The 23,833-nt window shown below is 45.3% G+C and overlaps 1 protein-coding gene across 7 annotated transcripts in view; it reads left to right on the top strand.

Annotated features, from left to right (window-relative positions):
* The window catches only part of LOC137562529 (RING finger protein 145-like), a 39,809-nt gene extending 17,137 nt beyond the window's left edge, over positions 1–22,672 (top strand). For all 7 annotated transcript variants that reach the window (XM_068273948.1, XM_068274000.1, XM_068273967.1 and 4 more), the window contains 5 exons: positions 9,753–9,893; positions 10,171–10,353; positions 10,793–10,940; positions 14,961–15,317; positions 20,679–22,672. In XM_068273948.1, the coding sequence (XP_068130049.1) occupies positions 9,753–9,893; positions 10,171–10,353; positions 10,793–10,940; positions 14,961–15,317; positions 20,679–21,656 (1,807 nt within the window). In that variant the 3' untranslated portion in view covers positions 21,657–22,672. The remainder of the gene's footprint in view (positions 1–9,752; positions 9,894–10,170; positions 10,354–10,792; positions 10,941–14,960; positions 15,318–20,678) is intronic.
* The last annotated feature ends 1,161 nt before the right edge of the window (positions 22,673–23,833 follow it).

Below are 23,833 nucleotides of genomic sequence, written 5' to 3'. Positions count from 1 at the left end.
ATCCTCATCCAACAAGCGTTGTCAGTCTCTCTGTGTCTCTCTCAGCTCAGCTGCTTTTGATCTCAGCTACCTTTGAGGGTCTATGGCTTTCCTTGCTGTCCTGAGACAACTCAGTCTACTGCAGACCAGCTCCACATCTGTGTCATTCAGGAGCCCGGCTGTTTGAGCCGCCTATCAAAAAGCACTGTGTGTGTATTTTTAGTCAGCTGTAATTATAGCCCTTGCAACTCCTATGATGGAGGTGGGGCTAAAGGGGCCCGCATCTCTCTCCCATCATCCAATAAGCAGCGCAGCGGAATACCTTTTCCACTGGGGCCGGGTCCTCTAGTCTCCTCCTCACTGCAGCGTTCCTCTGCAGGCTCCAGAATGCAGGTCATGTGACCTCCCAGTGATCTCCCAGCGGCCTCCTAGTGACACGAACGCTTTGACTTTCATTCACTAAGGCCCAATAAAAGCTGATTCACTTCCACTGTTTCTGCATGGGAAAGTGAAACCACCGACTAGTGAGGTAAATTACCGTCTTGAGCTGTAAATTCCTCGTAAATGTGAATTAACAGAGATTATCACATGCGGTAACACAAGTGAGATGTTCAGTGTCTCCAGCCTGGAGCTGTTGTAACTATGGTAACAAGCAGCCATTCAGAAGGTTACAGAAGGGAGGAAACAGAGCAGAGAAAAGGGGGAGACTATTCAGGAAAATAAGTGTTAATAATATAATCCTATTATTAAGTAGTACCGTATATTCCGGCATATAAGACGACCTCTCCAACTGTTCCAGTTAAAATATAGAGTTTGGGATATACTCACCGTATAAGGCTACTCCTCTTCCAACGCACACCAAATAAAAATTAAAAAAACATATACTGGTACAATGTATGAACAGATACTGGTGCTGTACTGTATGTGGCACCCAGTATATAACAGTATGCAGGCGATTGACTGGTTGGATTGGTCAGCTCTCCCTGTCTCTACCTGGATTTTAAAGGCCAATTGGACGGTTTATTGCAATACCACAGTGCAGAGTGCTACGTTTCGACCCTGAGGTCTTTTTTAAGTGGAAGCACTTGAAAAAGACCTCAGGGTCAAAACATTGTGCTCTGCACTGTGGTATTGCAATAAACCATCCAATTGGCCTTTAAAATCCAGGTAGAGATCCAGTTTTGTCTTTTTACATGTTTAAATAACCGTGTGGTGGATGAGGGTTTTGCCTGGTTGACTCCCTGGTGCTGAAAATATATAGGGTTGTAGTGTTGAGCTATCTGAATTGCAATTCTCCCTGTCTCGCTGTTTATCAGAGCAATATGGAAGAATAGATTGCGCTGTGCCCATAAAACACGCCTCTTTCACCCTTATGGCCCCGCCCTTTACCTATTTACTTCCTTCTCTGCCCTTTCAGATATCGCACATGTGCGCCTGCGCCACTTCACTACAGTCCTCAGCAGTGATATCTAAGAGGCGGTAACAGGATAGGGCGTATCACCCGGCATCAATGACACCCGGCGTATAAGACGACCCCTGACTTTTCAGATTTTTAAGGGTTAAAAAGTAGTCTTATACACGAGATCACCTCCCAAGTGCAGTGTTTACATCTCTTCTCTCCTCTAAACACCCACTAATTACCAATCAATCACCCCTATCACCACCTGTCACTGTTACCCATCAGATTAGACCCTAATCTGCCCCTTGCGGGCACCCAATCACCCGCCCACACCTCAGAACGCCCTCAGACCCCAGCCCTGATCACCTCGCTAGTGCATTGCTTGCATCTATTTCCCCCCTCTAATCACACCTTGAGACACCCATCAATCACCTCCTGTCACCCCCTAGCACACCTACCCATCAGATCAGGCCCTAATTTGCCCCGTGTGGGCTCCTGATCACTCGGCCAAACCCTCAGATCCCCCTCAGACCCCCTTCCGATCACCTCCCCAGTGCATTGATTGCATCTATTTTCCCCTCTAACCGCCCCCTGAGACACCCATCAATCACCTCCTGTCACCCCCCTAGCACTCCTATCCATCAGATCAGGCCCAATACATCCTGTCATCTAAGAGGCCACCCTGCTTATGACCGGTTCCACAAAATTTGCCCCCTCATAGACCACCTGTCATCAAAATTTGCAGATGCTTATACCCCTGAACAGTCATTTTGAGAAATTTGGTTTCCAGACTACTCACAGTTTTGGGCCCGTAAAATGCCAGGGCAGTATAGGAACCCCACAAGTGACCCCATTTTAGAAAGAAGACACCCCAAGGTATTCTGTTAGGTGTATGATGAGTTCATAGAAGATTTTATTTTTTGTCAAAAGTTAGCGGAAATTGGATTTTTATTGTTTTTTTCACAAAGTGTCATTTTTCACTAACTTGTGACAAAAAATAAAATCTTCTATGAACTCACCATACCCATAACGGAATACCTTGGGGTGTCTTCTTTCTAAAATGGGGTCACTTGTGGGGTTCCTATACTGCCCTGGCATTTTAGGGGTCCTAAACCGTGAGGAGTAGTCTAGAAAACAAATGCCTCAAAATGACCTGTGAATAGGACGTTGGGCCCCTTAGCGCACCTAGGCTGCAAAAAAGTGTCACATATGTGGTATCGCCATACTCAGGAGAAGTAGTATAATGTGTTTTGTGGTGTATTTTTACACATACCCATGCTGGGTGGGAGAAATCTCTCTGTAAATGGACAATTGTGTGTAAAAAAAAATCAAAAATGTGTCCTTTACAGAGATATTTCTCCCACGCAGCATGGGTATGTGTAAAAATACACCCCAAAACACATTATACTACTTCTCCTGAGTACGGCGGTACCACATGTGTGGCACTTTTTTGCACCCTAAGTGCGCTAAGGGGCCCAAAGTCCAATGAGTACCTTTAGGATTTCACAGGTCATTTTGCGACATTTGGTTTCAAGACTACTCCTCACGGTTTAGGGCCCCTAAAATGCCAGGGCAGTATAGGAACCCCACAAATGACCCCATTTTAGAAAGAAGACACCCCAAGGTATTCCGTTAGGAGTATGGTGAGTTCATAGAAGATTTTATTTTTTGTCACAAGTTAGCGGAAAATGACACTTTGTGAAAAAAAACAATTAAAATCAATTTCCGCTAACTTGTGACAAAAAAAAAAAAAAATCTTCTATGAACTCACCATCCTCCTAACGGAATACCTTGGGGTGTCTTCTTTCTAAAATGGGGTAATTTGTGGGGTTTTTTATACTGTCCTGTCATTTTAGGGGCCCTAAACCGTGAGGAGTAGTCTTGAAACGAAATTTCTCAAAATGACCTGTGAAATCCTAAAGGTACTCATTGGACTTTGGGCCCCTTAGCGCAGTTAGGGTGCAAAAAAGTGCCACACATGTGGTATCGCCGTACTCAGGAGAAGTAGTATAATGTGTTTTGGGGTGTATTTTTCCACATACCCATTCTGAGTGGGAGAAATATCTCTATAAATAGACAATTGTGTGTAAAAAAAATAAAACAATTGTCATTTATGGAGATATTTCCCCCACCCAGCATGTGTATGTGTAAAAATACACCCCAAAACACATTATACTACTTCTCCTGAGTACAGCAATACCACATGTGTGGCACTTTTTTGCAGCCTAACTGCGCTAAGGGGCCCAAAGCCCAATGAGCATCTTTAGGCTTTACAGGGGTGCTTACAATTAGGCACCCCCCAAAATGCCAGGACAGTGAACACACCCCACAAATGACCCCATTTTGGAAAGTAGACACTTCAAGGTATTCAGAGAGGAGCATAGTGAGTCCGTGGCAAATTTCATTTTTTTTTGTCGCAAGTTAGAAGAAATGGAAACTTTTTTTTTTTTTGTCACAAAGTGTCATTTTCCGCTAACTTGTGACAAAAAATAAAATCTTCTATGAACTCACCATGCCTCTCACTGAATACTTTGGGATGTCTTCTTTCCAAAATGGGGTCATTTGGGGGGTATTTGTACTATCCTGGAATTTTAGCCCCTCATGAAACCTGACAGGTGCGCAGAAAAGTCAGAAATGCTTGAAAATGGGAAAATTCACTTTTGGCACCATAGTTTGTAAACGCTATAACTTTTACCCAATCCAATAAATATACACTGAATGTTTTTTTTTTTTTAATCAAAGACATGTAGCAGAATAACTTTCACGCTCAAATGTATAGGAAATTTGACTTTATTTGAAAAATGTCAGCACAGCAAGTTAAAAAAGTCAATTTTTTGACAAAATTCATGTCTTTTTTGATGAATATAATAAAAAGTAAAACTCGCAGCAGCAATCAAATAGTACCAAAAGAAAGCTGTATTAGTGACAAGAAAAGGAGGTAAAATTCCTTTAGGTGGTAGGTTGTATGACCGAGCAATAAACCGTGAAAGCTGCAGTGGTCTGAATGGAGAAAAAGGCTCTGGTCCTTAAGGGGCGAAAAGACTGTGGTCCTCAAGTGGTTAAATACCAAATGCAACACCGCATGAGGTAACAATGTTACTGAACTGTCACACAGTGTTTTGATAAATTACTGAACTATTACTGCATGTGTGAAAATCAAAAATCTTAGTGAATTCAGTGGTCTCCCCAGAATTATTTTTCCAACCGGGTGGCTTGGAAAAGTAGCCGGGTGGGGCATGACGGGGGGATGCAGGGCTGGTGCAATTCTGCTTACAGCATTGAGGGAGGAAGAGGAGGTGAGCCGACGACAGCCGGGTGCTCACCAAAACTAGCCGGGTGCTCACTAAGATTAGCCGGGTGGTGTACCCGGCTAAAAGAGCCTGGGGAGAACACTGGAATTTAAAAAAAAAAAAAAAAAAAAAACATAAAACGCCGGAAGCAGTATTTTACCCAACCTTTATTTTTTTCCGAACGCATCTTAGTGAATTGAAGCCTTTATGCGTTTCCTGATCATTGTGGGAAAGCAAGGGTTTCATTCCATGAAGGAGAATGCAGAAGGCAACTCACCGATAGACCCACTGCAATCTGGATTTCGGCCTGCCCACGCAACCGAAACCTGCTCTCACCAAAGTGGTCAATGACCTTGCCATAGCTAACGTTAAAGGTAAATACTCCATTCTCCTCCTCCTTGACCTTTCAGCAGCTTTTGACACAGTAGATCATCCCCTACTCCTCTAGTCCCTCCAGTCCATGGGCATTCACGATCTCGCCCTGACCTGGCTTTCATCCTACTTTTCCAACCGCTCCTTCACGACCACCTTCAATGAGTCCTCGTCCACCCCCAACCACCTCTTAGTGGGAGTCCCACAAGGCTCGGTCCTTGGCCCCCTACTGTTCTCCCTATACACATCCTCCATTGGCAAGGTTATCTCCTCCATGGGTTTTAACTATCATCTGTATGCAGATGACACCCAGATCTACCTCCACACCCCTGACATATCCACCACTACCATGGACAAGGTCTCCTCCTGCCTATCAGCCATCTCCTCCTGGATGTCCGCTAGGTTCCTGAAACTAAATCTAGACAAAACGGAATTTATGATCTTCCCACCCCAGCCATCCACGAACCTCCCAGATGTGCATGTCACTGTTAACCACACTACCATTCGCCCTACCTCTCAAGCCCGCTGTCTGGGTGTCACCCTGGACTCCGCACTCTCCTTCACTCCCCACATCCAAAACCTCACAAAGTCCTGCAACTTCCACCTTCGTAACATCTGTAAGATTCGCCCTTTCCTGACCTCTGCCACCACCAAACTCCTCATCCATGCCCTCATAATTTCCCGCCTCGACTACTGCAATGCCCTGCTGTCTGGTCCCCCTATGACCCGAACAGCCCCACTGCAGTCCATCATGAATTATCCACTCCTACCATCGCTCCACCAGGGCGGCTCCCCTCCTGGAATCCCTCCACTGGCTTCCTATCCAGTCCTGAATCAGATTCAAAATACTGTGTCTGACCTACAAATCTGTCCACAAAACCTGTCCAACCTACATTTCCGATCTTACTCAGAGGTACACACCTAGCCGCTCACTCCGCTCTTCCAATGAACTTCGCCTGACCGCCCCCCGCATCACCCAGTCCCGTGCACGCTTCCAAGACTTCTCAAGAGCTGCTCCAACACTATGGAACTCCCTACCTTCACCCATTAGGGCAGCCCCCTCCTTCAACATCTTCAAGGAGGCCCTCAAAAATCACCTTTTAACTCTGGCCTACCACCCCTCACAAGTGCTCTAAACCTACAGCTGAACTCTGGTCCCCTACCTTTCGTGTCCTTACCTCTCCCTCTAGATTGTAAGCCTTTGGGCAGGGTCCTCCTCCTTTTGTGTCCTACCTGATCATACACCTCCATTACTGTGCACCCATCCTATGCATCTGAGTGAACCTAACTTGCCTAATCTCCATGCTCCCATCCAGTGACTAAGCATTACCTTGTACTCCTACTGTGCTGTGTGATCTGGTCTTTCTTGTATTCCTGTATTGTCATATTGCTGTATGTTACCCCTAAATATTGTCTGTAACCTAAACTAATGTCCAGCGCTGCGTAATATGTTGGCGCTTTATAAATATAATAATAAATAAATGTAGATCTTTAATATGCAGGTCACATAGCACCACCTAGTGGAAGGAAAATGGTAGCGCGCTAGACTCTGATTATGATAGAAAACCCTGTGAGAACTGGGATATCTAGATAAACTATGGTGAATGAGAGTTGACCTAAAATAACACAAAATTCTCCATAATGCAAAAAGAGAAATACAGCATTGCCTGCTTTAAGTGAAGCTGAACTCTTGCACAGGACAGAAGGAAAACAGAGAAATGCACCCTTTATGTATTTAGAGAGTTTAGCCTAATTCCCCCTTATCTGTGTCTAATCACAAATTGTCATTTGATCTTGCAGCCGTGTCAGCTGGCTGCCTCAGCAGAACAGCTAATTTGAAAACACAGGATGTTAATCCTATGTCTGCTTCCATGAAAGCTGGAAGTAGATACACTGCAGATTTATTGCAGGATTTGTATCAGCTGTAACAAAGAAATGTTTGCCTTTTAAATGATGATATGCTGTTGCTTACCATATCTTTTAGAGCAGAGAGGAAGTTCTAAGTTCAGGTCCGCTTTAAAATAGAAGGTATGTGCAACTGTACAGTAACAATACATCTGAAGGGCGCACTCAACTGGCCTAACAAACTCGCATCTACAGTGGCTTGCAAAAGTATTCAGTATTGAAGTTTTCCACATTTTGTCACATTACTGCCACAAACATGAATCAATTGTATTGGAACTCCAGGTGAAAGACCAATACAAAGTGGTGTACATGTGAAAAGTGGAATGAAAATCATACATCATTCCAAACATTTTTTACAAATCAATAACTGCAAAGTGGGGTGTGCGTAATTATTCAGCCCCCTGAGTCAATACTTTGTAGTACCACCTTTTGCTGCAATTACAGCTGCCAGTCTTTTAGGGTATATCTCTACCAGCTTTGCACATCTAGAGGCTGAAACCTTTGCCCATTCTTCTTTGCAAAACAGCTCCAGCTCAGTCAGATTAGATGGACAGCGTTTGTGAACAGAAGTTTTCAGATCTTGCCACAGATTCCCAATTGGATTTAGATCTGCACTTTGACTGGGCCATTCTAACACATGGATATGTTTTGTTTTAAACCATTTCATTGTTGCCCTGGCGTTATGTTTAGGGTCATTGTCCTGCTGGAAGGTGAACCTCCGCCCCAGTCTCAAGTCTTTTGCAGACTCCAAGAGGTTTACTTCCAAGATTGCCCTGTATTTGGCTCCATCCATCTTCCCATCAACTCTGACCAGCTTCCCTGTCCCTGCTGGAGAGAAGCACCCCCAGAGCATGATGCTGCCACCACCATATCTGACAGTGGGGATGAAGTGTTCTGAGTGATGTGCAGTGTTAGTTTTCCGCCACACATAGCATTTTGCATTTTGGCTAAAAAGTTCAATTTTGGTCTCATCTGACCAGAGCACCTTCTTCCACATGGTTGCTGTGTCCCCCACATGGCTTGTGGCAAACTGCAAACGGGACTTCTTATGCTTTTCTGCTAACAATTGCTTTCTTCTTGCCACTCTTCCATAAAGGCCAACTTTGTGCAGTGCATGACTAATAGTTGTCCTATAGACAGAGTCTCCCACCTGAGCTGTAGATCTCCGCAGCTCGTCCAGAGTCACCATGCGCCTCTTGACTGTATTTCTGATCAGCGCTCTCCTTGTTCGGCCTGTGAGTTTAGGTGGATGGCCTTGTCTTGGTAGGTTTACAGTTGTGCCATACTCTTTCCATTTCTGAATGATCACGTAAACAGGGCTCTGTGGGATGTTCAAGGCTTTGGAAATCTTTTTGTAGCCTAAGCCTGCTTTAAATTTCTCAATAACTTTATCCCTGACCTGTCTGATGTGTTCTTTGAACTTTACGGTGTTGTTGCTCCCAATATTCTCTTAGACAACCTCTGAGGCCATCACAGAGCAGCTGTATTTGTACTGACATTAGATTACACACAGGTGCACTCTATTTAGTCATTAGCACTCATCAGGCAACTGACTGCACTCAGATCAAAGGGGGCTGAATAATTACGCACACCCCACTTTGCAGTTATTTATTTGTAAAAAAAAATGTTTGAAATGATGTATGATTTTCGATCCACTTCTCATGTGTACAACACTTTGTGTTGGTCTTTCATGTGGAATTCCAATAAAATTGATTCATGTTTGTGGCAGTAATGTGACAAAATGTGGAAAACTTCAAGGGGGCCGAATACTTTTGCAAGCCACTGTATCAAATCAGGCACAAGCATTCCCAGTGCTATGAACAATAATTCACTGACACAAGGCACTCCCCTTCAGGACAATGGGTAGAATAAGCAAATCTTTCCTTTCCACGCTTGTGAGGCCGGGCCTTCATCCGGGACATACCGCTGGTTTATAGCACACCTGTTTTCCTCTGTAGTAGCGCTCAAACACAATATAGTTTAGATGGTAACATACAGAACAGGCCAGTAAAATACAGCATTCAGTATTTTAGATTTTTTTTTTCCAAATTCATAAAGATTTTCACATGTGTGGTAGAAGTTCGGTAATTTACTGAAAACTTCTCCCACCTGGCAGTATATCTGCACCAATGGAGGAAGTAGCATGAGGGGGAGGCTCTTCCTATTGGCTCTCTGCTTCAGGGCCTGTTTTCACTACACGCAGATTCTGGATGCAGAAAACTCACTCCAATGAATGCCTATGGGAAAATCTGCATCAGAAAAATCACGTTTAGTGGAAACAGGCCCATAGGCATTCATTGGAGTCAGTTTTTCTGCATCCAATCTGCATCCAATCTGCGTGTAGTGGAAACAGGCCCTTAAGGGGCCCATACACTCAGCCGATTTTCCGGCCGACCGATCGATCCCGATCGATCGCAAATCGGTTGGCCAATCGACCGATCGATGGCCGATTTCGATGGATTTCCATCGAACTGGCAGGGTGGAAAATTTAGGTCAATCTGATGAGATTGCTTATCAGTTTGCATTGGCCTTAATGGAAATCTGATGGCAAAAAATGCCACCAGACCGCATTTCAATAGATTTCAAACTGAAATCTATTGGAATTCTATCCTGGTAAAAAATGTTCTAAAAACACATCAGATCATCAGATGCATTTCTTATCTATCTGCTGCCAATCTGACGAGTGTATGGGCACCTTTAGTCTGTCAAATGTTATCACATGCTGATAGCTCGCTTACAATATTTTTTGTTCTAAATACTAAGGTAAAAATAAACCTATGGATGACTGGAATTTTGTGTGTTGGCAGTGTGTCGGAGTGCTGCGGGACGCCATATTGCCTCCTGGGACTGGCTTCCACCGTGTCCTACCTGGCTCTGGGGATCCTGAGTCTTTGCAAGTTGTACCTGATGGGCTTTGCGGCTATGCAGAATGGAAATGCCACGCCCAGGTGAGACCGCGTGTCACAGCTGAACTCTCAATTAAAAATCCCGAGGCAAAAATCCACGACTTTCCAGGTTGTAGATTTTGCTGCCCGGGGGAGGCAGAGCTTCTGCCTCCAGTCCAATCTATCTGCACTTATCGCCACTTCTGCTCGCCCCTCTCAGTGAAAGAAGAGTTTCTGCAAGTCTGCAACTGAGGAGGTTACACTGCACACTACAGAGCACAATGTTCCTCTACTGCAGCTGCTGCCCCCTGGTGGTCTCATCCTGTGTGTTTCATTACAGGGGCGTGACAGAAGGGGTGATGCTCATGCTGCTGTCTCTACAGATGGGTCTCCTGGACATGAAGATCCTACAGAGAACCGCACTCCTCAGCCTCATCTTCTTTATTGTGGTCACCTCCACCCTGCAGTCCATGATTGAGATCGCCGACCCCATCGTGCTGGCGCTGGCCGCCACTGGGAACAGGTATGTGACAGAAGCACATTTTCCATGCATGTGATCAGTTTTCCAGTTATTTCAGGAGCCATCAAACCAATACTGAGGTGTGGTCAGTGAACTGGTCACCACTCAACCGATTTATTTTCAATCTGGAGTTGAACAGGCCTTATATTGCCAAATGAGCATTTTTAGTATTTAGAAATGAATATATAAACATAGGTAGTTATGTCAAAGATATAGTAAATGGCTATAGCTGAGCACAAGGACAGCCATCTGCTCCCCTCACAGACTGATGGGTTAGACCGTCTTGTTCAAGCTATGGTAAGCGATACTGAAGATCACTTGATGGTGTCATGAGGCGCTGACTCCCTGTCGACCAATTCTCTTTAGTACTATGGTCAGGTCATGTGACCTTGTCTCCACAGTAGTTTATATTCTCATGTGTTGGGTTTGTTCCACTTTGCAGAAATGTGTGGAAACATGGGCGCGGCCTCAGCGTCTGCCTCTTCCTGTTGGCGTTTCCCAGCTTCATGGCCTACAAGATCGTCTACTTTTTCCCCATGGACTTCTGGTTGCTGATCCTGGTGTCCAGCTGTCTGCTCACCTCTCTGCAGGTATCCAACCCGTCCCTGTCTGCTCACTTACCTACAGGCATGCAACCCGTCAATTGGGCGCCGCTCAGTTCAACGTGAGGAGAGCCGATTGACGGCTCTCCCTGCTGCCGCCAAACTCTGAGGCGGTGTTAAAAACTATTCCCCTCCGAGTTGTCGCAATTCAGAGGGAGATGTAATTTAGGGTCCAGCAGCCGCCAGAGCCCCGAATTACTGATATGCAGGTTGCACATCATAGCATTGCTGCTATGACGGCGCTCAGCGCCACTCGCCAACATAACCTGCTTTGACCCGTCCGTGTCCACTCGCCTCTTTCAGGTATCCAACAGGTCCCTGTTTGCTCACCTCCCTATAGATCAGCCTTACTCTGCCTGCTGCATTTAGTAAACCCAAACGCAACTTATATCTTCTGCTCGGGTCCCAAGATCTTCATCGTTAAAGAGAAAGTCCAACCTAGAATTGAACTTTATCCCAATCAGTAGCTGATACCCCCTTTTACATGAGAAATATGATTTTCACAAACAAACCATCAGGGGGCGCTGTATGACTGATTTTGTGCTGAAACCCCTCCCACAAGAAGCTCTGAGTACCGCGGTACTCTGGGCAAACTGCCACAATGTAACAATGTTCACAGACAGGAATTAGCTGTTTACAGCTGTCTCTAACAGCCAAAACAGCTAGCAGCAGCTACATAACCTGCCCACAGTAACAATGTCACCATGTAATAAATGTCAGAATGTGAATCTGGGAGAGGAAAGATTTTACAATGAGCAAACACTGACTAAATCATTTATACATAATTATGGTAAAAAATGAAGCACTTTTTTTACTACATTATTTTCACTGGAGTTCCTCTTTAACATTAGGCGGTCTCCTCACAATCATTCTCCACTAGAAGACAATACCACCTCCACCCCGCAGTGAAGAGGCTCCCATCGTGGGGGTGGGGCCAGCAGCTGACAAGGCCATAGCCATGTATCCCTTGTGATTGGAAGCCTATCCAATGGGTGGGGCTGTTGTTGGGATTTGGACATGTTCAGTGCCATTACTAAGTGACCTAACTGGCTGCCAGAGAGGACGGCACTGATGAGCAAGGTTGTCAGAGGATAAACAGATGACCACCAGGGAGCTGCTGTAACTATATTCTCAGAGCCGGGCCAAGGCAGAGGTGAGAGAGGCTCTAGCCTTGGGGCGCAGTGTAGGAGGGGGCGTACAACTCGCTCAGCTATCATTCCCCTATTGTGTTTGAAGCAGAGAGAAATTAGAAAAGGGGATACATGGCAGTGACTGCAAGCAAGATTACTAGAGATTAAGGTGTTGGAGGCGCAGGGGAGCCTCTTAGTCTAATAGCAATCAGCGTGTGACAGCTGGGGTGGGAGGGATGGAGGGGCGCACTTTGATGTCTCAGCCTTGGGTACTGGAGGACCTTGTCCCGGCTGTAGAGATGGGAAGTCTGGATCTGTTCAATGATTCGGATGATTCAAATCGGATCATTGAAAAGATCCGGATCTTTGAACCGAATCTTCGAATCATTTTACTAGGGAAGCATTCTGGGGGTGAAATGACTAGCAGGACAGGACTTTCCCTGCAGTGGACAGAGAAGGGGAGGGGGTGGACAGACAGAGAAGGGGAGAAGATGGACAGAGAAGGGCAGGGAGTGGACAGAGAAGGGAGGAGGTGGACGAAGAGGGGTGAGCAGAGAGCAAACATGTTTTTTTGCACACATTACCCACATGTTGCAATCATATGCTTTAAATATATTTCACCTATGTGTTCATCTGTATACTTTGAATGCAAACGTCTCACAGTGAAAGAAAGCATTCCCCAATGTGTCCTTTTCTCACCTCGAACACTCATCATAAATTTAGGGAGAAGTTAAAGGAATACTGTAGGGGGGTCGGGGGAAAATTAGTTGAACTTACCAGGGGTTTCTAATGGTCCCCTGCAGAGGTCCTGTTCCCGCGCAGCCACTCACCGATGCTCTGGCCTCGCCTCCAGTTCACCTCTGGAATTTCAGACTTTAAAGTCTGAAAACCACTGCGCCTGCGTTACCGTGTCCTCACTCCTGCTGACGTCACCAGGAGCGCACTGCGCAGGCACAGACCATACTGGGCCTGTGCAGTACGCTCCTGGTGACATCAGCAGGAGCGAGGACAGGGCAATGCAGGCGCAGTGGTTTTCAGACTTTAAAGTCTGAAAGGCGGGGCCGGAGCATCGGTGAGTGGCTGCGCAGACACAGGATGTCTGCGGGGGACCATTAGAAGCCCAGGGTAAGTTCAACTCCTTTTCCCCCGACCCCCCTACAGTATCCCTTTTAAGTGCAGCTGTTTAGAGCAGAGTGCAGGAGGATCATATTGCACAGCAATCACAGTGCCTGCCCTATCATTCTAGCCCAGCACACTGTCTGCAAAGTTACTGAGCTGTGCTTCTGAGCCAAAACTACAGAACAGACAGCCTAAAATCAGCAGCACATTACAGCCAGTACGTGTGCTCTACACATATCTGGCAGTGGCACCCATGTCCCCTTCTCTCTTCTACCTGTCCCTGCAAGCCTGGCTCCCCTCCAACAAAGCGATCCATCTCTGCTCTGCTTCCAGGACCCCACTGCCTGCTGAGAGGGGGGGGGGGGCTCCTGGCTCCACCCCCTTTGTGAACCGAATCGTTCGTTTGGATGATCCGGATGATTTGACTCAAAAAATATCTGGATCAAAGATCCGAATCGTTCATCACTACCCGGCTGTGTATATTCTTCTAGTTTTCCATGTTCCTAGAACTGCGGGTGACAGTTCTTGTGTGTGTAGGCAACCCTATTCTAAGTATTGAGCAACCATTGTTTTGACTGTATAGTACAGTACAGATTCCAGGCCAGGGAAGAAGTGCGTTCTGTGCTTAGGGTGAGTGTCAGTCTTCCCAGCCATCCACTCTGCGATGTATAGGAATTTATGGAAACCTTTCATTATAAGGCATGTATGTTGGGATAATAGTTGGGAGTAAGTCTTTACAGACAAAAGCTAATGATCATCCTCAATAGAGTAGTTCACCACACTCTGCGCAATACTTGTACTTAAAGCAAACCTGAGATTTTAAAATAGTGTGTATTAATACTTACCTGGGGCCAGTGTCGGACTGTGAGCTGGAAGAGCTGAGGAAATCCACTTGCTGGCCAAGCAGCAGTAATCAGGTGTTGCTGCTCACAGTGTAGACTTGCTGCAGGTTTCTATTGGGAGTGATAACACAGGGTTACTGCTGCTTGGCCAGCAGGTGGATTTCCTCAGCTTTTCCACCTCCCAGTCCTACACTGCCTGGGGCTTCCTCCAGCCCCATGAGAACTGTGGCCTCCCTCACCATCTTCTTAGGCCCCTCCATTCTTGAGGGAGTCATAGCGCCAGAACGGAGGGTCCAAAGAGGACGGAGAGGGAGGCCATGGTCCTCATGGGGCTGAGGTAAGCCACAGATAAGTATAAATAAGGCCCAATGTACCATCTCAGGTACACTTTAAGAGGATAAAAAAGTTCTTAGGAAACCACAAACGTGTGTTTGCTGTCCAAAATTACTGGTTTCAGCTTTTTTTTTTTTTTTTTTTACTGTGTATCAAAGATATAAAACTTCAGTAAAACTTGATAATCAATCTGTCTTCATGACTATTCATAAATCCAACTGATTCAGAGGCATCTGGTTCTCCATGAAGGCCACATAATAAATATTTGAATTGATATAGCATATTTTTCAGACAACATTGTTTACGTATTTTTCAGACCATAATCATGGAGATTGATTGATCTAGTTTTATTGAAGTTTTGTATCTTTGATACACAGTTAAAAAAAAAAAAAAGTTGAAACCAGTAATTTTGGAACTGCAAACACACTATTGTGGGTTCCTAAGAACTTTTTACCCTCTGAAGTACAACAAGCATGTATGTTGGGACACAGAGTTCATGTTTTCCACAGAATTCAGTTGCTTACTCTGTGGGACATTTCTCTGTTTCATCTTCTCCTCATCACCACGTCTTTGTGTCTCCCCAGGTCCTGGGCACCCTCTTCATCTACTCTCTCTTTATGATCAAGCTCCTCCAGGACAGTCAGGTGGAGCGGATGGATGAGATCATTAATGGGGTGAACGCCATCAGTCGGGTGCTGGAGGTGCTGGTGGTGGTGTGCGTGGTGGTCTATGGCAGCTGGGAGTCTTACTTCGGGGAGTGGAACTGGATGGGTGTGTCGGGCATCATGGTCCACTCTTACTTCAACCTATGGCTGAGAGGGCAGTACGACTTGAGTAGCTTCCTGCAGCGGAGAGAGGTGGCCAGGAAGATCAGCCACCTGCCTTCAGCCACGGAGGAGCAGCTCAGGGCCCACGACGATGTCTGCTCCATCTGCTTCCAGGTGAGGCCTCCAAGAACCACATAGCAAGGAAAGGGGTGTCTGGGTTATGCATGAAGGTCTGGATTAGAGATGGGCCATAAGGAGGCTAATTTTCAGAGTTCTGGTGCACATTGTTACAATTAGGATATTACCCAGTGAAAATCTGTGTGTTGTTTGCAATGTATGTGCTACACAGTCAGAAAATAAGCATTCACCAATTATTTCTAGTATGGATTGGATATGATTGTATGATGGGACATACCTAAGAGATGTTACAGGGGGCACAGAGAGGTATTAGAAATCCAGAACCAGCAGAATTTTGGGGGAAGGGCCAATAGGAACTTAAAAAATCTTTTGGTCACTACAACTGCTCCAGGTGTTTCTGTTTCTCCAAAACATAACTATGGACCCTGTAACTTAAAGGATGCCTTAGTTTTAACTGAATTTTCAAAACGGGGTGAGCAGGCATGTGCAGCAAGCGATCCTGCTGTCCACTGCTCCCCCCAATCTTCTCAGTCCCCTGCCGCTATCTTGTAAAGGCCGCCCGAAGCTACACCCGGGTAGGCCAGGGTTGGTGAGCAGGTAATAGTGTGCACGTGCAGTGCGTTTCCGGTCCGCGGCGCACAACCAACGACCCGCATCGTCGGCCAGCGCCTGCACACTACTCACCAGCCCTGGCCTACCCAATGATGAAGCCCCCCATACCGCATAATTTTATCAAACCTGAAGTCTCTTTTGTGGCGCTTCACATGCTAAATGGAGCCTGCCATGGTTGTGAGACCTAAAGCTGATGATTGCAGTACTGTCCACAGGTCCATGTTCTGGTGCAGGAAAGGTACGCAGATGATTTCTAAGCTCAGCCTCAAGTATGCAAAATCAGGAATGATAAATAAGAATGTAATTTACCCAGAATTCTTTTTCCCTTGTGAAATCTTATAGTGGCCATACATGGTACATTTTTTTCATACAATCTTACCATTTCTATCCTACTAATATTATAAACTAGCTTGACGCCCTGCGTTGCCCGGGTATGTATTTGGCTGGTGTTGGCCCCACCCCCTTTTCCTAACCCTAACACACAATTACTTAATGACCAAGTTTGTGAGCTTTGCGGTCTTTTGGCATCAATAATTTGCATTAAAATAAAATAAATCTGATTGGCTGTGGCTCCACCCCTTTTCTGAATTTGAACCCAAATCATCCAATGGCCAAGTGTACCAGGTACAGTTAATTAACCGTGCAAGAGGCTTGTGCCAATAACAGTGCAAGAATGTCATAAATTAAATATTTCCCTTAAAAATCAATAGGTGGATTTTGATTGGCTTTTGTACGCTCCACCCACCTTTCTGAATATTAATCCCAGTCACCCAGTGACCAATTGTGCAGTTTGAGAACTCTACAATTAACAGTGTAAGAATGGCTGCAGTTTACATTTTCTCAGTGAAATTTGTATTTGTCTCCGCCCCATTTTTGGTTATGGGAATAAAAAGTATCCTATACTTTATTTCAGGTAATGTACTATGTGTGTGCCAAATTTCATTCAAATCCGTTCAGCCATTTTTGTTGCGTGATCAAGTAACAAACATCTGAACTTTCCCATTTATTATATTAGTAGGATGGGAAAGTTTGCATGTTTGTTACTCGAGCACACAAAAATGGCTGGACAGTTTTGAATGAAATTTGGCACACACATAGTACATTACCTGGAATAACATATAGGATACTTTTTATTCCCTTAAAGCGGTATCGTCACCATAAAAATCAAATTTCAACAGCAACTGGTCTGAGTGTATTAAGTGATAAAGATGCTAATCCTGCATTCAAAACTTTCAAAACTTTTTCTGCTGTTATGATTTGGAGTTATCACATAAGGAGCACTGGCCCTTTAGTAGTCGTGCCAAATAATTGCAGGCTGGGGGTTCTTTTTATCTATAATCTATTCCTCCTCTTCCCTTTATTTCCCTGCCAGCTGCTTATCTGAAACCTAATCCCCTACTCACTTGTGTTTACAAGCAAGGTTGAGGCGACTCAGCGATTGGAGGGGACAAGAAAAAAAGTAGAGGGCAGAAATGACATCACGAGTTAGCCTTAAAGAGAACCCGAGGTGGCTTTGTATAACGTTAGTGGGGCACAGAGGCTGGTTGGGCACACTAACACCAGCCTCTGTTGCCCCATCGTGTGTGTCAAAGACCCCCCTGCTCGCCGCTATACCCCCGCAATGCTGGCGACACGCAGCGTGTCGCCAGCACAATGTTTACCCTAGCGCTGTCTGTCAGCGCCGCTCCGCCGCCTCCTCCGCATCGCCGCTACCCGCCCTCGTCCCTTCCCTCACGCTGATTGGAGGGAAGGGACGAGGGCGGGTAGCGGCGATGCGGAGGAGGCGGGGGAGCGGCGCTGACAGACAGCGCTAGGGTAAACATTGTGCTGGCGACGCGCTGCGTGTCGCCAGCACTGCGGGGAGGATAGCGGCGAGCAGGGGGGTCTTTGACACACACGATGGGGCAACAGAGGCTGGTGTTAGTGTGCCCAACCAGCCTCTGTGCCCCACTAACGTTATACAAAGCCACCTCGGGTTCTCTTTAACTGTGGGCAACAGACATGGCCCCCACCAGGAACAGAATTCTCGTCATTTACTATATAACATTCATTGAAATCAAAACGTGGACAGTAGAATACATGTGTTATGTAAATAGATCAAGTATTTATCTAGTTATATATGTGTTTTTTTCCCTGGCATAGTATGGCTGATCCTACTGCTTTAACCAAAAAGTGGGCGGTGACAAATACAAATTTCACTGGGAAAATGTAAACAGCAGCCATTCTTACACTGTTAATGGCAGGGTTCTCAAACTTTGCACAGATGGTCACTGGGTGACTGGGATTAATATTCAGAAAGGTGGGTGGAGCCTACAAAAGCCAATCAAAATCCACCTATTGATTTTTAAGGGAAATATTTAATTGCTGCCATTCTTGCACTGTTAATGGCACAAGCCTCAAACTTGGTACAGTTGGTCACTGGGTGACTAAGGATTTAAACTCAGAAAGGGGGTGGAGCCACAAACGGCATTTGTTTCATTTCAATGCAAATTATTGATGCCAAAGACTGCAAATCTCACAAACCTCACAAACTTGGTCATTGAGTAATTGTGTGTGAGGGTTAGAAAAAAGTGTCTGCAACCAACACCAGCCAAATACATACTCGGGCAACGCTGGGTCAACAGTGGGTGGATCAAATACAAATTTCAATGGGAAAATGTAAACAGCAGCCATTCTTACACTGTTAATGGTAGGGTTCTCAAACTGCACAGCTGGTCACTGGGTGACTGGGATTAATATTCACAAAAGTGGGCGGAGCCTACTAAAGCCAATCAAAATTCACACATTGATTTTTCAGGGGAATATTTCATTGCTGCCATTCTTGCACTGTTAATGGCACAAGCCTCAAACCTGGTACATTTGATCATTGGGTGACTGGGGTTCAAATTCAGAAACGGGGTGGAGCTACAAACAGCCAGTCTGATTTTTCTTCATTTTAATGCAAATGTTTGATGCTAAAGACTGAAAAGCTTACAAACTAGGTCGTTGAGTAATCAAGTAACTGTGTGTTAGGGTTAGAAAAAGTGTGTGCAGCCAACACCAGCCAAATACATACATATCCAGGCAATGCTGGGACATCAGTGGGCGGAGACAAATGCAAATTTCAAGGGGAATATGTAAACTGCAGCCATTCTTACACTGGTAATGGTAGGGTTTTCAAACTTTGCACAGTTGGTCACTGGGTGACAGGGGTTCAAATTCAGAAAAGGGGGTGGAGCCATAAAGAGCCAATCAAATTTGTTTCATTTCAATGCAAACTATTGATGCCAAAGACCTCAATGCTCACAAGCTTGGTCATTGAGTAATTGGCCATCATTCATAAAAGTGTGTTCGGTAAAAAAATCCGGACCTGAAAATACCGCATTCGGTATTTTAGACTTCTGTGTGCTAATTCCTAAAAATGTTTACACTTAAGATAGTAGTTTGGTATTTACCGGAACTAAGGCTGCCGGTAACATGAGAAGCTGCCTGAGTTGTTATATTTTCTCCCTGCAGAGACAGCGTTACAATAAAAGAGGCATCCCCAGCTTCCCTTTAGATGTGCATTTTTTTTTTTCTTTAAACTGCCTCTGTTTGCCCTGAATCTGCGCTGAATCTGTCTATTAGTCTTTCTAAACAATCTATTTATTTAATTGCCACAGCTTAGAAGAACTTCAAAACGTGTTACACATGCAGAACACATATGAAAACAGGTACCCAAGAGGTTAAAAAACACAGTCTGGGGTATTCTGGAAAGCCTTGTTTGTTCTGCTCTCACCGCTGCTGCCTGGGAGATCTGTCCCCATTAACTTTGCTCTTATCCGCATGCTTATCGCCTCTTCCAAGCAAGCGGTATTCTCCGTCCCAATACCGCCTGCTCTAATCTTTATGAATTGACATTTAATGACATGTGTTTGGATAATCACCGCACAAGGTGGTAGTTTATCTCACTGCTCGGTAATTTGAGCTTTTCATGTGGTAACAGGTTTTATGAATTGACATTTTGCTAAGTGCTCTGTAAAGTCAGCTGTTTTCAGCATTATTGCATGCGGGAATGCTTTATGAATGATCGTGAATGTGTGTTAGGGTTAGAAAAAGTGGGCACAGCCAACACCAGCCAAATACATACCCGGGCAACGCCGGGACATCAGTGGGTGGAGACAAATATAAATTTCACTGAGAAAATGTAAACTGCAGCCATTCTTACACTGTTAATGGCAGGGTTCTCAAACTTTGCACAATTGGTCAATGGGTGACTGGGATTCATATTCAGAAAAGTGGGTGGAGCCTACAAAAGCCAATCAAAATTCACCTATTGATTTTCAAGGGGAATATTTAATTGCTGCCATACTTGCTCTGTTAATGGCACAAGCCTCAAACCTGGTACAGTTGGTCATTGAGTGACTGGGGTTCAAATTCGGCAAAGGGGGTGGAGGCACAGCCAATCAGATTTATTTCATTTCAATGCAAATGGTTGATGCCAAAGACAGCAAAGCTCACAATCTTGGTCATTGAGTAATTGTGTGTTAGGGTTAGAAAAAGTGGGCGGAGCCACACTAGCCAAATACATACCAGGGCAACGCTGGGCGTCCAGCTAGTGTAGTATAAGGGTAAATTAAGTGAATATACTGAAAGGATAATTTAGGCAGTTCCCTTATATTACATAGAATTGGTAAGATTGGATGAAAAAATTGTACCATGTATGGCCACCATTAGTCAGAAGTCAGGGAGATGGTTGTATCTCATATGTTTTATTATACTTTGTTTCCCTATTTAGCAGTAAAATGTATGTTTGTGTCCCGGCAGGATATGTTGGTTGCTGTCATCACTTCCTGTGGACACTTCTTCCATGCGGACTGCCTGAAGAAGTGGCTTTATGTCCAGGACACCTGCCCCCTGTGCCACCAGCTGGCGACGGCCACAGTCATACATGGGGTAGGAGGTGAAAGGCAGGACTCTAATTCTGAAGATGAGATAAGGGAAGGTAGAATGTACCCCGAAGGAGAAGATGGAGTCCAGACTGAAGAGAGTAGTATGGAAGCACCCCAGACAGAAGACTATGGAATTAGAGCAGATACGGGTGTATGTGCAGCAGAAAATTGTTCCTCAGAAGAAGACATCCCCTCCCTAGAAATGGAATGTGGCTACTTCAAGGAGTCAGGGGATTTCTCCCAGAGGGAGATGGAAGATCAAAAGGAGGTTGAGCAAAAGGAGGAGATCCTCCACAGGCAGGAACTGATGGCCCTGTGTAGGGAGAAGCAGGAGTTGCTCCTCTGCAAGAGGATAGTACAGGATCCTTGCAGTAAGTCAGAAGAAGATGCAGATGAGGACTCCTACATAAAGAAGCAGAAAGTAAAGATCCCTAGCAATGATTGGAAAGAGGTCCTTTCTAGAAAAGATGTTGTCCCGACTTTGAGGGCAGTACAGGTTCTCTATGGGGAGCTAGAAGAAGTGACAGAGGCATTCCCCTACATAGGGGAGCAGAAAGAGGACTTACCCGGCAGAGAAAGGGTAGATGTGGTTCACACTGTAAAGGGGGTACAAGTTCCTTACAGAGAAGCAGAGGGGATTCCCTTCACGGATGAGAAGAAAGAGGAGATGTCCTGCAAAGAGAGTCAAGCTATGGCAATCTGCAGGACGGCTGTACAGGTTTGTTACACGGAGGGGGAAGTATCGGAGGAAGTCCCCTCTACAGAAGTGCCACAGAAGGAAGTTGTCTCCATGGAGGCAGAGGATCCCCAGTTCTGGATGAACATGGCTGGAGGTGAATTTGTGGGCAAGTGAACAGATATGGATAATGAAAGGATCTTCTGGAATTACTACCCTAGGCTGGCACTAGATGCCATGATGAACGGGGCTCTCACAGTGCTGAAATCAGAGATAAGTGGAGCCGCTCTAGAGGAGGATCTACTGAAGAAGCTCTGATAATTTAGCAGAGCCTGCAAGCAGTAATTTTTATAGGTGAAGGACTCTCTTCTCGCTGACTAACATTGTAAGACATCTCAGCATAGACTATTGATCGATAATGAAGGAAAATGCACTACACAAGTTCCAGTGTTGATAAATTTCAGGGATTTACAGTTATTGTGTTTTACAGAATCCAGTATTGATCCACTGACTGATACTATATGGGAGGTCATAACCCTAGACCCCAGAACGTTTAATGCAGAGCCGTCCATCCCGCTGGACTGGGGCCCCAGCACCGGAGCAGTTCATTAATGTCACTACAGAGCTGAGAAACACTAAATAGTTTACTAATAACATTCAAGAATCTTTTTGTGCATCTGAGGTCCACACATCCTGGAAACTACATCAACAGAGTGCCTTAAAGGAATAGTATTAAATAAATCATTTTTGTGCTAACATTAGTAATGGATGTAAAAGCATTTTTAATAAAGGACTCAGCATATATTTTTGTTATATAATGCTTTTTACATACCAGGTACCTGCACGTCAGGGTACTCTGGATTAACTGACGGCGTCGGGGCAGAGGAACTGTCCACATTCCTAGGGGATGCCGCTGATGTATCTCTGTAATCTGAGCGGCACAGTGTATTTCCTGGCTCCGCCCCCTCACCCAACACGCAGTTAGGTTTGAGGAAGGAGAGACAACCTCTCTCGCTCCTATTATGCAGCCCACCCCTCCTCAATGCAAGTTCTAATTGAGGTGGCAGCTGCAGAAATTGCTATTGTGCCCAGCAATAGTATGTAAGAGGAGGGAGAGCTATCTCCCTTCTCTCGCTCCAGTCCTGCACTTTCTGTGCGCGCACTGAGTCTGCCCCGTTATTGTGTGCTGTGGTTATGCAAAAGCAAACTAATGCAAAGGAGGGCAGAAGCGTCCCATTCTGCAGCGCATCATCTGTACTAAAACATGTTCAAATTGCTCTGCAGAATGGAATGTTTCTGCTCCCCTTTTCCTAGTTTGCCATTGCATAGCAACCGCATACCTCCGATGACAGGGCAGACACACTGTGTTCAGAGAAATTTATGACAGGAGCGAGATAAGAGGGAGACGCTCTCGGCTCCTGTTACAGCCTATTGATGGGCATATTAGCAGACATACACATGACAGGAGGGCGAGAAGGGAAGAGAAGCTATCAGCTCTTGTTACATTGGCAGGCATATGAGTACATTCTACAGCAGCCCCATGAGTTACGTGTGAGTGAGTGTGTGTGTGTGTGTGGAGTGGGGGGAAGCTTTAACACATTTTTACCCTCAGCGTCGGCACCTACAAAAGTGGACTATTCCTCTGTCCACTGCTATCTATAGGAAACTGTAAAACAGGTTTATTGACTAAAAAAGCATTACATGACAAAAGTATATGTAGAGTCCTTTATTTATAATGCTTTTACATCCCTTACCAATGCTGCCACAAAAAATACATTCTTCGATAGAATTCCTTTAAGGAAGGACCCGCCCCACCTCCAGGCCAATGATAGAGCACTGAAGAGCCTTGGATCACTGATGGTGTCAGTTCTTGGCTCTCTTCTGCCGTCAGCAAGCTTCCGGCACTGTACGTTGCCAAAGTCTTCTCTTGTGGAGCTACAAGACCTTCTAAATGCAGAATGACTCTCAAACCACTCATCGTGTTTTGGGCTGAGTGTGACTATGGCCACATACATTATACTTTAGTCTGGAGATGGTGGACCAGTAAGAGCAGAAGGTTGGTCAACCACTTTCAGACTGCCCCATAGAAGACCTGTGCCTGTAGAAATGCTGAATGGTTTGGTCCATTTCAGACAGTAAGTTTCCAACAAAGGAGCTGCTATTTCACCAGGTAGTATTGCAATACAAATGACGAGGTACGGAGCTACGGCAGTTGTCAGTACTGTGTTGTGATGTGTGAAAGTTCTCTGTGTGTTGAGAAATATTGTATTGCTCCGCACTACTCCGCCCTTGTGTGACACATTTCCTTAAAGAGGATCTGTAACATCAAAAGATCCCCTGGGGGGTACTCACCT

This window comes from Hyperolius riggenbachi, chromosome 1 (genome assembly GCF_040937935.1).
Source record: "Hyperolius riggenbachi isolate aHypRig1 chromosome 1, aHypRig1.pri, whole genome shotgun sequence".
Classification (NCBI taxonomy): Eukaryota; Metazoa; Chordata; class Amphibia; order Anura; family Hyperoliidae; genus Hyperolius; species Hyperolius riggenbachi.
The sequence above is the reverse complement of the archived record's forward strand: the minus strand, read 5'-3'. Positions and strand labels throughout refer to the sequence as shown.